The sequence below is a fragment of the Ranitomeya imitator genome, chromosome 7 (assembly GCF_032444005.1).
Source record: "Ranitomeya imitator isolate aRanImi1 chromosome 7, aRanImi1.pri, whole genome shotgun sequence".
NCBI classification, from domain to species: Eukaryota; Metazoa; Chordata; class Amphibia; order Anura; family Dendrobatidae; genus Ranitomeya; species Ranitomeya imitator.
This window is the reverse complement of record NC_091288.1, coordinates 44,526,603-44,543,246: the sequence shown is the minus strand read 5'-3', so window position 1 is coordinate 44,543,246 and position 16,644 is coordinate 44,526,603. Positions and strand designations below refer to the sequence as shown.

The window sequence follows — 16,644 nt, the reverse complement described above, 5'->3', positions numbered from 1 at the left end:
TAGTTAAAATCCCAAAGGATAAATAACATAAAAAATATCTCAGACCTTTTTCCGTGGTGAAGGAAACTCATTAAAAGTGGAGAGTTTAATGAAGAGCATCATTGTGATCTAAGGATGATCCCAGGCAGGAGCCGCTGTTACACTAGAACTCATTAACGTGTTTACAAGAGGCTCTATTTATTTTGCCTATTTTCTATGTAAATTTTCCAGCTAAATGTTACTGATTGACCATAATGGAATTAGCATTAAACATATCCATAGGAACCCTGTAACATACTCCTAATATAGTATATTATTGGAGCACGGTTCATACACATAGAAGCTGTGCGCAGCCCAGTAGTGCAGATTTCATGGTGTACTCCAGGGAATTTATGTGTTGCTAGGAATAAACTAATAGACATTACTTCCCCTGAATTCCCCGGAGCGACAACCTTTTCTGTTCTACCAGATGACCTCCAAGCTGATAGCACTCTCATTAGAAGTGTGACTATAAATAATAGATATTCCTAAAAGTAGAGATGCGTAAGCAGAACCAAGTGTGAGTATCGTGTGCAGCTTTGTGATCCATTACTAGAAGACGTGCACAGTTTTTCCATAGGACCCTGTGTGTATCCGACTCATACATGTCCAGGCTTGGACTGGCCGGCAGGAGAACAGGAGAATCCTCCGGTGGGCCACTGTACAAGAGTGGGTCACCATTTTCTTGGCACAATGCACTTGAATCACTATGTACAGACAAAGGCGGCATCTTATTCATTTATCAATCTACCCAGTTCATTGTTAAATACCTTTGTGATTGAGGATAATGTCACATTTACATGTAACTGAAAAGTGGGGGCCTGAAATTGGTTGCTGGTGGGCCCTCGGCACCCCACTCCGACACTGTACATGTCTGTGCATTTCTTATCTGTTTTATTATTAACCCTCTCCAATTGTGTTCATAAATATCTTATCACATGTATCAATGTCGATTATTATTGTACAGAACTTCTGTTAAAATGTATAAGTACTACAAGTGACATTATTATGATTTTTTTTTGGTTCTTCCGCAGGTTAAAGCTTTCCTGGATGACATCCTGGATAAACTCCCTGAAGGATATAACATGGCAGATATAACCTCAAAGACAGCGGACCGGTCTCCATACATCCTTGTGTGCTTTCAAGAATGTGAGAGAATGAATCTCCTCCTTCATGAAATCAGACGTTCTCTAAAGGAGCTGGATCTTGGTCTTAAGGTACATAGTGTTTGGGCGCTACCTATAGAATTGTGGATAATATATTATCTGAATACTCATGACCATGTGATAGTTCAGTTTTTCTTTTTTTATTAAATTTGCAAACATTTCTACATTTCTGTTTTTTTCAGTCAAGATGGGGTGCAGAGTGCACATTAATGTGAAAAAATGAACTTTTTTGTGATACTAATGATATAATGAAATATTAGTAGTGAACTCATCACATTATAGTAAAGCTTCTGTATTAAATGGGTTTTCAGGTTCTTTTAAAAAGTTGCCATAGCAAAGGGGTAATTATAAAATAAAGAAATATGAGTTATTTACCAATGCCATCACTTGCAGCTCCTGTACTGTTGAAGTAGTCTCGGGGCACACGTGTATGTGTTTGCTGTGGGCCAGAACTGAGTTCTGATTGCCCCGCAACCCCTCTTCTTAACGGATGTCTGGGTGGAGTGAGTGGTGTGATGGAGTACGTTCTTTATTCACTTTTGTTTCGGGACCGGTGCTTGGCTGCAAACAAGACAGAAGACCTTGGGTCCTGGTTAACAGGTTCGACTTTACTGTGCAATTAATTTACACGTGGCTGCAGCACACAGATTAAGACAAAGAATCTTGTTAGTGATGTTCCCTTGGTTGTGTGATCCAACAGTCCTTGTCCCCATCCTGTACCGAGACCCACCATCTTCACCTCACTCTGCAACCCGGCTGACATCTTCCTCATCAAGGAGACAGAGGCAAGACTCTCTCTATACCTCTTCCGAACCATAGGTTCAAGACTGTCCCGGCGTCCAGACGTGACCGAAGCTGTGTCCTCATTCTTCTAGGAAACTAATATTGACTGGACCCATTCTCTTCTGCTGCAGCTTAGCTGCACTAGAACCTGCTAACTCTGCTATGTTTAGCCTTACTCTCCACTCCAACAAGAACTTGCACTTTCTGAGTCTAAAGGCCCCTTCACATTAAGCGACGCTGCAGCGATACCGACAACGATCCGGATCGCTTCAGCGTCGCTGTTTGGTCGCTGGAGAGCTGTCACACAGACCGCTCTCCAGCGACCAACGATGCCGGTAACCAGAGTAAACATCGGGTAACTAAGCGCAGGGCCGCGCTTAGTAACCCGATGTTTACCCTGGTTACCATCCTAAAAGTAAAAAAAAACAAACACTACATACTTACCTAACACTGTCTGTCCCCGGCGCTCTGCTTCTCTGCACTCCTCCTGTACTGGCTGTGAGCACAGCGGCCGGAAAGCAGAGCGGTGACGTCACCGCTCTGCTTTCCGGCTGACCGACGCTCACAGCCAGTACAGGAGGAGAGCAGAGCACAGCGCCGGGGACAGACAGCGGTAGGTAAGTATGTAGTGTTTGTTTTTTTTACTTTTAGGATGGTAACCAGGGTAAACATCGGGTTACTAAGCGCGGCCCTGCGCTTAGTTACCCGATGTTTACCCTGTTTACCAGTGAAGACATCGCTGGATCGGTGTCACACACGCCGATCCAGCGATGTCCACGGGAGATCCAGCGACGAAATAAAGTTCTGGACTTTGTTCAGCGACCAACGATGGCACAGCAGGGGCCTGATCGTTGGTCGCTGTCACACATAGCGATTTCCTTAACGATATCATTGCAACGTCACCAAAAGCAACGATATCGTTAACGATATCGTTATGTGTGAAGGTACCTTTAGGCTATGTGCACACGTTGCGGATTTGCACAGATCTGCAGCTGCTGGTCCGCAGCAGCTTTCCATGCGTTTACAGTACAATGTAAACCTATGGAAAACGCAATCCGCAGTGCCCATGCTGCGGAAAAAAAGCGCGGAAATGCAGCGGTTTACATTCCGCAGCATGTCAATTCTTTGTTCGGATTCCACAGCGGTTTACCCCTGCTCCATAATAGGAATCCGCAGGTGTAAAACCACAGGTGGAATCCGCACAAAATCCGCATAAAAAAGCGGTAAATCCGCGGGTAAAACGCAGTGCCTTTTACCTGCGGATTTCTAAAATCCGCTGCGGAAAAATCCGCAGAGCTCCTTTCTACGTGTGCACATACCCTTAGACTCTGACTAGACTGTCAGAGTCTAGCACCAGCACTATTTAATCCCTAGTGTATTGCAAACTGTACTATATCCCTATCTACTGTAAGGTGCAAGGTTCCCCTATTGGATAGACCTCCCGCATTCCCAGGGACTGCCATATACATAGCCTGTAGGGGAAACTAATATACAACACCGGCCACAGGGATAAAATATAACATAAAGTTATCACATATAAATATATAACTCAGCAGCAGCATCACAACCCACCTGTTGCCACGTTTTCTTCATCCCAGCCTCCCCCCTTCACTGTCACTCTGGTGGTTTCCACTGGGACCTGACGTGATATCCAGTCCATCAGTCATATGTACCGGAGCTAGTTAGTGGCCTCAGCGGTAAGGAGCTGGTCTGGTGGAGATGTCATGAATTTTGGTCGCAGACTTGACCATTTTCACGGTGGAGGGTAATAGCACTTCTATCTTGGTTTTCTTTTATAAGGATCCTCTCGCATATGTTTCTTTAAGGAAACTAAGACTATTTTCACTATATGATAAAGGATTTCCACTGTTTAGCTATACAGTGTGAATCTATTACTCATAGGATTTTTTAAGATTTCTGCTTGCAGTCTGATTTACAAATCCTGCTCAATCTCTAGGAGAACCTTATAGCACAAAAATATTAGTCCTTTCTGACCATTCAATGCCACAAACCTCATTAGTTCACAGATTTTGTAGCTCTTTCAAAGCATCCAAGATTTGAAAAGTTTTTACAGAATCTTACACTGCCAAATTTTTATTTCATCGAGAATATAAAATTCCTTTTTTTCTTTTTTAAGATGAAATTTTCCTATAAAACAATCAACTTTTTTTTAGGTCATCAACTAAACATTTACTTGACTTAGATTCCTGCATATTAAGATGTTGGATAATTCGGAACAATGACCCATCTGCCGAGTAACACTATTTGTGAATTCCATTTTTGCCGAAGACTACAGAAGGAAAATACTTCCGATGATTGTACAGCCGGAGATAGCTAAATGAGTCCCATAGAGACTAGACTTAGCTACTCCGCTCTGGATGTGGTCCTTGCAAGATCAGTGTCTTTTTTTTGGCATATTGATAGACAAGTGTTAAGACTTACACTTCAAGCTGTGACTGTGCTGTTTGCAAATGGAGAACTAGTGTTTTCCAACAATATACCGCGCAAATAATTTAGAAAGGAGAAGCAAAAATATGTTTAGGCATTCTTCCTAAGTATTGTGTGTCTGAAATCTATTGTAATTAAATTATAAATACATCATGATCAAATATATGTGCAGAACAAAAATAAACCTGGAATTTTAAGTAATGTAGGAAATTATAACACATTTTCATTAAAAAAGTATTTTTTACAGCCAAGTAAACCTATCATGTATGCACCAAACTGGTGATAAATGTTTGCTTGCGGGGACCTCCAGTGTTCACTGGAATGAGGGTCTCGAGGCCTCCATTCATCTTTAAGTACATAAACACACTGAGGTTGGGTTTCAATGGAGAGGAAGTTGATAATGAGCAAAAGGTTGTCTCATGACAGACATGGATGGTATATCCACTGGATTTGCCATAAATGTTTAATAGAAGCTGGTCCCATCTACTGTCTCCAGGATGGGGGTCCCTCGCTCCTACTCTGTTGTGTTCGGAACTGTCATAGTACTAAATGGAGAGAGCTGGTGCAGTGCCTCCCACCTTTCCACTTACTGAGCACGAGTCTGAACGAGGATCAACTGAATTGTTGTGGTGATAGGTGCAGGTCTTGAGGGTAGGAGCAGGGGTGGACATACGACTGGTGCAGCTGCTCAGGTGGAATTGTGCATTATCATGAGCAATTGGACTGCAAAGAGCCCATATATTGTTCTTGGAAAGGGACCCTTTTCTGTCTGTGTACACTCCTTGGTAGGACCCACATCTGTTGTAAGATTTTGTCCTGTGGAAGAGGACCTGCATGACCTCGAAACGCTTTGACTATGAACCTGTTTGAAATAAAGCTTTGAAGAATATCGTTCGCCATCCATCTTTATAAGCAACGCAGATTTGGACACATACACCCGGTTTCACCATAATTGTCTGTCATGAGATAGCACCTTTAAAGTAGAAAGGAGTAACAAAAATAACTAAGGACGGTAAAGGAAGGCAGAGAGATCAAAGAGACTTCTGTTATCTCACGGACATGGTCGGACTATAGGCCATCAAACATAGGTATAATAACCAATATATTGATGGACGCAAATGCTATAGAGTCTAAGATTACTTATAGGCATGGTGGAAGTACTGTTTTGAATGTAGATCACTAAGAGACGGAGAACAGGAATCAAAAATGAAAAGCTTATCATTATTTAGTTTTCTTCTTCATGTGTCATGGACATACATCCTGCTGAAGGTTGTTTCGATTGAGTGGAGCTCAAGTCTGTGCTTTTTCCCAGGGCCTCGTAGTTCACTGTTACACTCCTGCCCCCATGGTGCTGGTTATGATTGATATTAATGCAATCTCTATGGATTACTGAAAAACCAGGATGAGCCTATATTACAATATTCACCACCTGAGTCTGTTAGCCAGTTAAATGCTGCTGTCAACCCCTGACAGTGGCATTTAACACGTGCACAGAGGAAGCGCGTCATTGATCCCACCCATCAGCATGCCCATCACGTGAAAAAGAAAACTATACATGTTTGGTATCTGCATACTGGTACTGACCTGGGAAATCATATTGCCAGGCTAGTTTTACAATATATTGAACACGGTAACTAAAAAGACCCAAAAACCTTTGTGGAATTGCACTTTTCTTGCGATTTCACCGCACTTGGATTTTTTTTCCTGTTATCCAGTGCACAATATGGCAGAATGAATGGTGTCATTCAAAAGTACAAATTTTTCCACAAAAAACAAGCCCTCATCCGGTTATATGGTTGGAAAAAGAAAAAAAAAGTATGACTATTGGAAGAAAGGGAGGAAAAATGAAAACTAAAAATAATCTGTGGTTGAAGGGATAAAATAGAATGTCGTTGTAGATGTGGTCTCCTCTGAAGTGCTGGGTTCAATAAGTCATGGGTTGTTTTTTTTTTCTTTTTTGTTCCCCACCACCTCCTTTTCCTTCCCATTCTTTCTCTTTCCTCCCTCTTTCCTTCTTTACAGTCTTCTAGTACACGTATAATTATTTGGTTCATGTAAGAGCTTACATTAAAACCTCATCAAGATGGTTATACCAATATTCTAATGTTTAACGATAACTTATTAGTAACAACCGTCAACTGCTTTATTATTATTGAACGTAACTGGAATGTTCCGTTTTCATATTGATGTTGTTAACACCCAATGTAAATATTGTAAGTAAAAAAGAAAGAATGGGCTAAAACCAAATATTGCTTTTCATCTGATGTTTTTTTTCCATATAAGTGAGATTTTTAAGCTTCAGAAACCAAAATTATGCAGAAAAACATGTTTAATTTATTGTCTTTTGCAGCACATTGCAGACACAAAACCTGAAATACTTAAGTTATTGTTACTACTCAATATTCCTTTTAGTAAATGAGTTACGCGTCTGGTGAAAGCTGAGGCTTCTGCAGTGTTCAGGCGTCAAGTTGCTGCACCTTATGTATTTTGGTGGGAGGCAAAAGCGGGCTCTTTAGCATTTATCGTGTCATCTTTTCACAGCCACTATCTGAAAAGCAAATGGCTCACTAATGTTTTATTTTGTTAGGGTGAGTTAGCAATCTCTTCCGAAATGGAGCAACTGCAGTCAGCCCTATTTTTTGATAATGTACCTGACACTTGGATGAAGCTGGCTTATCCGTCAACATACAACCTGGCTCAGTGGTAAGGATGCTTCTTTATTTTCTGGGAAAATCCATTCGCTGACTGTAGTTTTACCTGATTAATGCCATGTAACATAGTTTTAAAATGTATTAACAGAAAGCTCAATGTTGATTCCTCTGCTGAGAGTAAAGCTGACACCTTTCTCTCTGAGGTCTGTATACAAACTCTTTCCACAGTGGAGAAACACTGGTGAAAGCTAAAAGTGGTGAGCTTGATAAGTAGGGTCCTAAAAACATTCTTGGCTCCCAGTGGCGACCATGCTGGATCATTGTGCTTTTGTACAGACCAGATCGGCCATGTTACTTATAAAGATATGGAAATCACACAGTGCGGTCTCCCGTTCAAGAGTTCAATAACCAAAGTGGCGAGCCATGGACAAAGAACATCTCACTCAACCTATATAGTACACGATCAGCCAGTCACATAGATCATTGGCGTGTAAGACTATGTTCTCATAGAATTCTTGTGACATTCAACAATAAGTTTTTAAAGAGGAAACTGCTTCAGGAGACATTCCTTTTTAGGGGAGATTATTTTTGGCCTAAAGTGGTTTTAAAGATTTTTAGAAGGTTCTTTATCTTAAGGGTAGTTTGCAACCTTTCAATTTGACAGTGCCTAATTTGTTTCAAATCAGTTTTGGAACAATTCAAGCCAGACATGTCACTCGAAGCAAGGATCATTAAGCTACGACTTGCCTACTTTGGGCACATCATACGAAGAGAGCAATCACTGGAGAAGGAACAGAAGGAACTAGGTGAAGAGGAAGACCAGAAACCCAATGGCTTCATACTATCAAAATAATGGCGGAGAAAATCCTGGTGGACCTATTTAGACTTGCACAAGATCAATCTTTCTACAGATCGTCCATCCATCAAGTCACCATGGCTCGAGATAAAGCCAAAGGCTGTTAAAAAAAATGGTATGGCTTCCAGTAGGATCAGCTTTAAAGAAGCAACATGTTTGTTCCAAACCTTAAGGTACCGTCACACTGAACGATATCGCTAGTGTTGAGTCCTCTTCCGTCCCTGGCTTCCTGGATTGAGGAATCCAAGTAAATGACACGCAGCACAAAGGTTGTGTGTTCATAAACAGGGGTAGCCCCGGAGCACGCCTGCCTCACTGGGCGCTGCCCCTTCTTTATATAGTAAGAAGTTAGGCATTTACAGACATGCGCACAAGCGCTCATATTTCATAATCACTTACAAAGCAAATCTATACTAGTGAAAAGTTACAATATCTGGTATGTGGGTGAAAGGCTACAATATCAAGGAGAAATGCGCGCGTGATTACTTCTATAAAAGGAAATGTCAAGTTTGCTGTGCAGAAGCAGATTTCATCTGGGAGACAAAATGGATCCTTTGGTTCAGTCTGGTCTCAACAATTCCCCCCTTTGACATATTCTTTTATTATTTGTCATAAATTTTTGCATGAAGCTTGTGCATTTTCTTCTTTATGCGGCAGTATACTAAAATATAAAAGAAAATTAGTACGGCAATAATAAACTTTATACTCTTGCATCTATTACACAAAATTTATTTGTGCATACTGAGATACCCTTGAGTACAATCTTGAATAACACATATATGATTACAATAATCATAACTATATGTATTATGCTCTGCATAATCCCGGCAACCCACCCACCGATCCCTCTGAACCAGTTGGCTGGGTTAAGAAAAGAAAAGGTATCTGACCACCAGCTATCCTTATTCTGGTCATTGTCTTTGTCATACTGATCTCTGAGTCGTTGTACGTCCTTTAATTTGAATGTCATACTCATAGTACTATTCGGGTCTATATAATGACAGCAGGTGGGTCCAATGATTTGACACATACCCCCTTGTGAGGCAGTTAGGTAATCCAATACCAGGGTATGTTGGTTGACGACTATTATAAGCTGATTCTGTACAGCTACACTAGTGTTTAGTATATCCAATATATCCCAGATCTGATCATCTAGATAATCCGTGGCTCTAACTAATTTATCCCACATTTGTGTTAACATAGGATAAATAAAAATGGTACTAGCAATTTTGTTGGGAATTCCCATTTGTACTATATGTGGCCTCCCCGAGGGACGTGGTGAGTTATCTGCAGCTCTTTTATACAGTGTGTGCTTGGGTACGGCTTGCATGTATCCATGATGCCTTTCCTTCAAGCTTGACTGATGTAGGTGTTGTCAACAGGACTTGGAAGGGTCCGTCAAATCTTGGTTCAAGAGCCTTTCTGGTGTGTCTTTTTATATAGACTTGATCACCTGGTTCCAACTTGTGACTTCCTTCAGTGTTGTCAGGATCTGGAAGGGAAGCAAAAACTTGTGCATGCACCTTAGTTAATTGTTTCTGAAGATTTTGCACATAGGAAGTCAGTGATTCAATATTTAACACAAGTTGCTGTGGAAAATAACATCCTAAATTGGCAGTCCTGCCAAACAAAATTTCATATGGAGACAGTTTAGTCTTACCCCTTGGGGTATTGCGTATTGAGTAAAGGGCCAGTGGAAGGCATTCTGTCCAAGGCTTTCCTGTTTCAGCCATGGCTTTCTGTATTTTTAATTTTAAAGTTCCATTCATGCGTTCCACCTTACCAGAACTTTGAGGATGATACGGAGTGTGTAACTGACTTTCAACACCCAACATTTTCAGTACATTTTGAAATATTTCTCCAGTGAAATGAGTACCCCTATCTGACTCGATCACTTCAGGGAGACCATAACGGGGCACCAGTTCGGCAACTAGCTTTACAGCAGTGTTTTTAGCTGAAGCCTTCCGAACTGGATAGGCCTCTGGCCACCCCGAGAACATGTCCACACACACCAACACATACTCATACCCATTACTCTTTGGCAGCTGGATAAAGTCTATCTGCAACCGTTGAAACGGGTAGAGAGGTCGGACGTGGTGCTTCATAGGGGTCTTTGCTGTCTGTCCGGGATTATGTGTCAGGCATATAGCGCATGCAGCACAATAGTCTCTTGCGTAGTTGCCAAAACCTGGAGCCAACCAGACTTGCTTTGCCAGTAGTGTCATTGCATTTGCAGACACATGCGTAGGGTGATGTAATCCACCAACTACTATCGGGTACCAGGCTCTAGGTAGACATATTAGTCCATTTTTCTTCCAAATTCCCTCTTGTTCTTCTGCCCCTTCCTTTTTCCACCTGTCCCTCTCCTCTTCTCCTGCATCTTCCTGTGCTTGTCTCAGTCTATCTTCAGTATTTTCTGTGAGGTTTACAGTATGGACCTGTTGTAAGGGTTTGACTGCTGCTGCTTTGGCTGCTTTATCAGCCCTATCATTTCCCCTAGATTCCCTAGTGTCGAGTCTCACATGTGCAGCTACCTTGATTACTGCTACTTCTTTTGTTTCTTGTGCAGCCTCTAAGATCTGTTTGATCAGAGAAGCATGTTTTACAGGTTGTCCTGACGCTGTCATGTAACCTCTAGCTCTCCAGATTACTCCAAAATCAAACACAATACCATGTGCATACCTAGAATCAGTGTATATATTAGCTGTCTGATTCTCAGCTATTTTTAGAGCTTCAATCAATGCTGTTAGTTCTGCTTCTTGTGCAGATTGTTTCGGTAGAAGCGGTTCTGCTTTGAGAGTTTCAGATTCTGACACAACTGCATACCCTGTATGGAAGTTACCTGTGTCATCTGCAAACCTACTACCATCTATAAACAGCTCTAAATCTGGATTTTGAAGTGGTGTTTCGGATACATTGGGTAAGCCTACCGTTTCTTGTAAAATGAGCTCTGTACAATCATGTGTATCTGTAGGGAAAAAATTTGCGTGTGGATCAGTGTCCTTATTCCCCCCTTTAGACTCGAGAGGTAGCAGTGTAGCTAAATTGAGAGTCTGAAGCCTTGCAAATGTGATAGTAGAGGGGAGCAGCAAAGAACACTGCAGCCGCAAATGTCTGGCCATGGAAATGTGTTTTGGTTGGACCTGGTTTAATATCCCATAAACATCATGTGTAGTTTGAACTGTGAGTGGATGCTCTAGGACAATTTCTGATGCTTTGTCCAACAATAGTGAGACAGCAACAACTACACGTACACAGGTTGGCGCTGCTCTAGCTACGGGATCTAACCTTGCTGAAAGATATGCAATTGGTCTTTGTTTCCCTGCATGCTTCTGGGTAAGAACTCCTGTAGCATGGGAATCAACTTCTGCAGCCATAAGCTGAAATGGTTTGGTGTAGTCTGGTAGCCCTAACGCTGGAGCTGAAACAAGGGCATCTTTTAATTGTTGGAACGAAATCTGACCTTCTTTTGTCAACAAATAAGGTTCACTTTTTACACAGTCATACAGTGGTTGCATTAGTTGACTGGCATGTATAATCCATTGTCTACAATGAGACACTATTCCTAAAAATGCTCGTAGCTGTTTATGATTTCTAGGCTCATTCATCTGTCTTATTGCTTCAGTTCTTTGAGGTGTAAGATGCTTTTTACCTTGAGAAATGCAATGACCAAAAAAGACCACTTTGGTCTGACAAACTTGTAGCTTTTGTCTATTCACTTTACACCCTTCTTTTTCTAGAAAACATAGTAAACTCACAGTGGACCTTTCTGCAGTTTCTAGATCTGGGCAGCAAAGTAGTAGGTCATCCACATACTGCAAAATTACAACCTGTGGTTCGGGTTCAAACCTCTGAAGGACTGTTTGTAGGGCATTTGAATAAAGAGTAGGGGAGTGTATCATTCCCTGTGGAAGGCGTGTCCACGCCAACTGTTTGCCCTTAAATGTAAATGCAAACAAATGCCAACTGTCTTGGTGTAAAGGAACCGAGAAAAATGCATTTGAAAGATCTATTACAGTAAACACTTGAGAACTGGCTGGTATCTGTGATAGTAACGTATGAGGATTGGGTACAACTGGGGTGATTGGATCTAGAACTTTGTTTATTTCTCTTAGATCATGTACCATACGATATTTGGGCATAGAACCTTTATCAAGAGTTCTCTTCTTGACTGGATACAGAGGAGTGTTAGCAGGTGATTGTATCTCTACCAAAACCCCTTTCTCTCTATATCCCTCTATCTGTTGTGTAATCGCTAGTTCCTGCTGGGGACTCACAGGGTATTGTCTGAGCTGTGGGAGAACAGTTCCTGGTTGCACAGATAGTTTTACAGGAGAGATATGCAATAGTCCCACATCAGTGTCACCCTGTGCCCACAGTGTTTCTGGGACCGTTGAGAGGTCTAGATCTGTGGTGTACTCTTTTTTTCTTCAGTATAATCCTCAAAAGCCTGAATTCTGACATATTGTTCTAATGTTTCTGCATCATCAGGGATAGTCAGCATGACTGTGCCATCTTCCCTAAAATTGATGTTAGCTTCTAATTTCTTCAAGACATCAGTTCCCAACAAACATGTTGGGGCACCTCTGGCATACAAAAATCTGGATGCAAAACATTTAGGTCCTAAGGAGACCTCTAGGGGCACAGTGTATGGTAGTGTTTGAATTACCCCATCATAACCCTCAGCAAAAGTTGTTTGTTGTGAAATATCTTCCGGGTATGGAAGAAAATCTTGATTCAAAATTGAGGAAGTTGCACCTGTATCTATCAAAAAATGGAATCTCTCTCCCCCCTACATTCACCTGTATTATAGGTCTTCTAGCTGGTAGGGAAGTTTGTAACACATTGAGTCAATCTGAATCTGGTATGGGACCATCCACTATGGATGTCTGTTGGATGTCTGAGGGCTTATTCTTTGGTACAAATTTTCCTGATTTTATGTCTGCCTGCTTCTTTCTACATTCTCTCTGGAAATGTCCTGGTTTCTTGCAGTAATGACAGGGAAAATTATGTCTTGCCCTTCCACCTGTTGTGTTTGCTTGCGCTATTCTGACAGGCTTATGATTTTCTCTTAAATCCAACTCTATCCCTACGGCTTTTTGCCTGGCCAAGTGTGGGTCTTCCAAGGTTCTCCAATCAGGAGTTGCAGCCTTAAGTTTTTCCTTTACTTTTGGAGACAATCCATCTATAAAGGTTTTTGTAATTAACCTCATCATTCCTGGAGCGGTTAGATCTATTCCTTCATCTCTAAAATTATTCTCTACCCCTAGATAATATTCATCTACCGATTGTCCAGGTCTCTGAGCCACCACTCCCGTTGTTCCTCTCTGCCTCTGTTTCTGCCTCATGAAAACTATTAAATGGTCTACAAATTGTGTTCCTGATTCTATCGTTTGTAAGGCATCTTGTCCCGCTTGTCCCTCTTGTAGCTCCTGTCCCACCTGTGGCCTGTGTCCCTGTAGATGTGTTAGCAGTTCCTGGAAGAGACCAGGAGTCATTTTCATTCTACATAATTCCTCTCCATCTGCCCAGACTCCTGCATGAGTCTGCATAATTTGCTGTATATACTGTGCGAATCTAACTGGGTACTGGGTAGGATCTGGTGCATTATGTAGAAGAGACATTCCTTCAGCGGGGGACCAAGGGAAGTATTGTCGGGTTTGGTGATATCTAGTTGCCATTGCTCCATCTACACCAGTTTCTCTGAAGGGTTTCGGTACTATCCTAACAGGAGCTAACAATTGATGACCTCTGGGGGCCCCACAGGCAGAACATTCAGTTCTCCAGTCTGGATTCTGCTGGCCACAATTTTTGCACACCCATCCTTCCACCCCATTTAACCCAGGATATAAATTTGGTTTGGTTTGTCCTCCTTCAGAAGGTACAAATGGTTGAACATTCGGATCTAGGTAAGGAGGAGGAACTGAATGAGTCGTGGCACAACATTTTCCCGTACCCATACTCCATTTGGAAGTGTCTGGATCATACTTCCAATTCTCCTCTTTAGCTGTTTTTGAGAACTTTATCATACAGTGTATGATTTCTTCCCACCCATTGTCTTTGATAATTCCACCTCGTTCTTTACTCAGTCTTTCCCATTCAGTGCTAAACATAAGTGCTTCTGAAATTCCCAATTTTTCTCTTACCCTTCTGATCTGCCTTCTGACTGTCTTTCCACATCTTTCCTGTATGATATCTTTTGCTTCTACTTGTCCTAAGACGGATTTTGTCTGTTTATTTCCCATTTTTCTTTTCAATAATAGCTGTATCTACCCTAGGTGACGTTTGGACAACCACCTCTCTGGAGTGATGTCTCGTTGCCTTCTCTCCTAGGGAGCTAAGATATTGAAGGGCTGATCTGCTCCATTCTTTCTAATGTGCAGAATAAACTTGATTCCTACAATGCATGCAAACAGGATCAGCAACACCAAACAGATCACCAAACTCTCCGTCTCTGTTATCATACTTGTCCCAGGCTCATGGACCCGTGTCCTGGGCTCATTCTATCAAACTCTTATCCAAAAATGAAGGAACAAGTTTCTCAAAGAGAGTCAAGCATGGGCGGAGGTCTCCCCGAAAGGACGCAACCACATGACCCAGTTAGGCTGACTTCACTAATAAGACTTGTCCTAACAATTTCGGCTTATTGTTCTACGTACTTTTATCCTTCTTTCATAACATGCCACAACCTTCACACTTGTTCACACTTCCAGGGACAGGACTCATAAATCTATACAATATGGTAACCCGAGTTTTATAGGTATCTACTCACTACTAGACTAACCCAGCGTGACACGGCTCGTAGAGATCTTTCGGATAATACAGGGCAGATAAAAGAGAACTAATAATGTCTCTTACCTGGCCAGGTTTTTCAATTCATTTGCCGTCCATTATCCCAGATCTCCGTTGTCCGTATCCGTAGGTGAATCTCGAGTAGACACTCTCGCCTCGGGTCCCTTTTTCGGGCGCCAAGAAATGTTGAGTTCTCTTCCGTCCCTGGCTTCCTGGATTGAGGAATCCAAGTAAATGACACGCAGCACAAAGGTTGTGTGTTCATAAACAGGGGTAGCCCCGGAGCACGCCTGCCTCACTGGGCGCTGCCCCTTCTTTATATAGTAAGAAGTTAGGCATTTACAGACATGCGCACAAGCGCTCATATTTCATAATCACTTACAAAGCAAATCTATACTAGTGAAAAGTTACAATATCTGGTATGTGGGTGAAAGGCTACAATATCAAGGAGAAATGCGCGCGTGATTACTTCTATAAAAGGAAATGTCAAGTTTGCTGTGCAGAAGCAGATTTCATCTGGGAGACAAAATGGATCCTTTGGTTCAGTCTGGTCTCCACACTAGCGATCCGTGACGTTGCAGCGTCCTGGCTAGCGATATCGTTCAGTTTGACAGGCAGCAGCGATCAGGATCCTGCTGTGCCATTGTTGGTCGCTGCAGAAAGTCCTGAACTTTATTTCATCGCTGGACTCCCTGCAGACATCGCTGAATTGGCGTGTGTGATGCCGATTCAGCGATGTCTTCACTGGTAACCAGGGTAAACATCGGGTTACTAAGCGCAGGGCCGCGCTTAGTAACCCGATGTTTACCCTGGTTACCAGCGTAAAAGTAAAAAAAAAAAAACACTACATACTTACCTTCCGCTGTCTGTCCCCGGCGCTCTGCTTCTCTGCACTGTGAGCGCCGGCCAGCCGGAAAGCAGAGCACAGCGGTGATGTCACCGCTCTGCTTTCCGGCTGCTGTGCTTACACAGTGCAGAGGAAAGCACAGCGCCGGAGGACAGACAGCGGAAGGTAAGTATGTAGTGTTTTTTTTTTTTACTTTTACGCTGATAACCAGGGTAAACATCGGGTTACTAAGCGCGGCCCTGCGCTTAGTAACCCGATGTTTACCCTGGTTACCAGGGAACCGGCATCGTTGGTCGCTGGAGAGCTGTCTGTGTGACAGCTCTCCAGCGACCAAACAGCGACGCTGCAGCGATCGACATCGTTGTCGGTATCGCTGCAGCGTCGCTTAGTGTGACGGTACCTTTATTCAGGGGAAAAAAAAAAACACCTGATATGAACAGAAATGGATTTCCCATTAAGATGAATAGGACGAGTTTTTTCCAAGCATTTTTAAGGATTTTGGTATGGATCTACTAAAAAAAACCTCCTCAAAGAATTTTGTGTGAACTAAACTTGACATACCGAACCTAAAATGTATGGATAGCTGAAACATCTCAATAATAGTCTACTGTTCAATGGTTGAGCTACAGAAGCCCTGCATACACATACATTAGTTTTTTTAATACTGTTATGCATATTATGTAATTTTGCCTTTCACAATCTGAGAACCATGCAATTCACAACCCGTCATCAAAGCTGTCGAATAGTTTGCGCTCTTCAGCATATTAAGCTCTATCCTCTAATAGCAAAAATATTGATATGTATGGATTTGCTTTTAGAACTGAACAGGACGACTACAGGAAATTTTACATTTTTATGTAGTCATAATAAAGTGATGTTATTAAAGAAAAAGTGGCATCTAAAGAACCAAAGAGGCTGCGTGTAATGGAAAATCTAGATAATTTTTCTCTCTACTTGACTGGTAGCATAGTATCACACATACAGAAGCCGGGTAAAATGAGTATATTTTTTTATAAGTTGCAATACCGGAGGGGAAAAAAGCATTATCGACAATTTGTTTGCTGGCTTTTCCCTCTTTTCATC

The 16,644-nt window shown here is 42.0% G+C and overlaps 1 protein-coding gene across 1 annotated transcript in view; it reads left to right on the top strand.

Moving 5' to 3' along the window:
- LOC138646080 (dynein axonemal heavy chain 11-like) overlaps positions 1-16,644 on the top strand; it is a 377,510-nt gene that overhangs the window by 336,242 nt on the left and 24,624 nt on the right. Inside the window, exons 68-69 of the mRNA XM_069735549.1 lie at positions 1,053-1,235; positions 7,003-7,118. Coding sequence (XP_069591650.1) covers positions 1,053-1,235; positions 7,003-7,118 — 299 coding nt within the window. The remainder of the gene's footprint in view (positions 1-1,052; positions 1,236-7,002; positions 7,119-16,644) is intronic.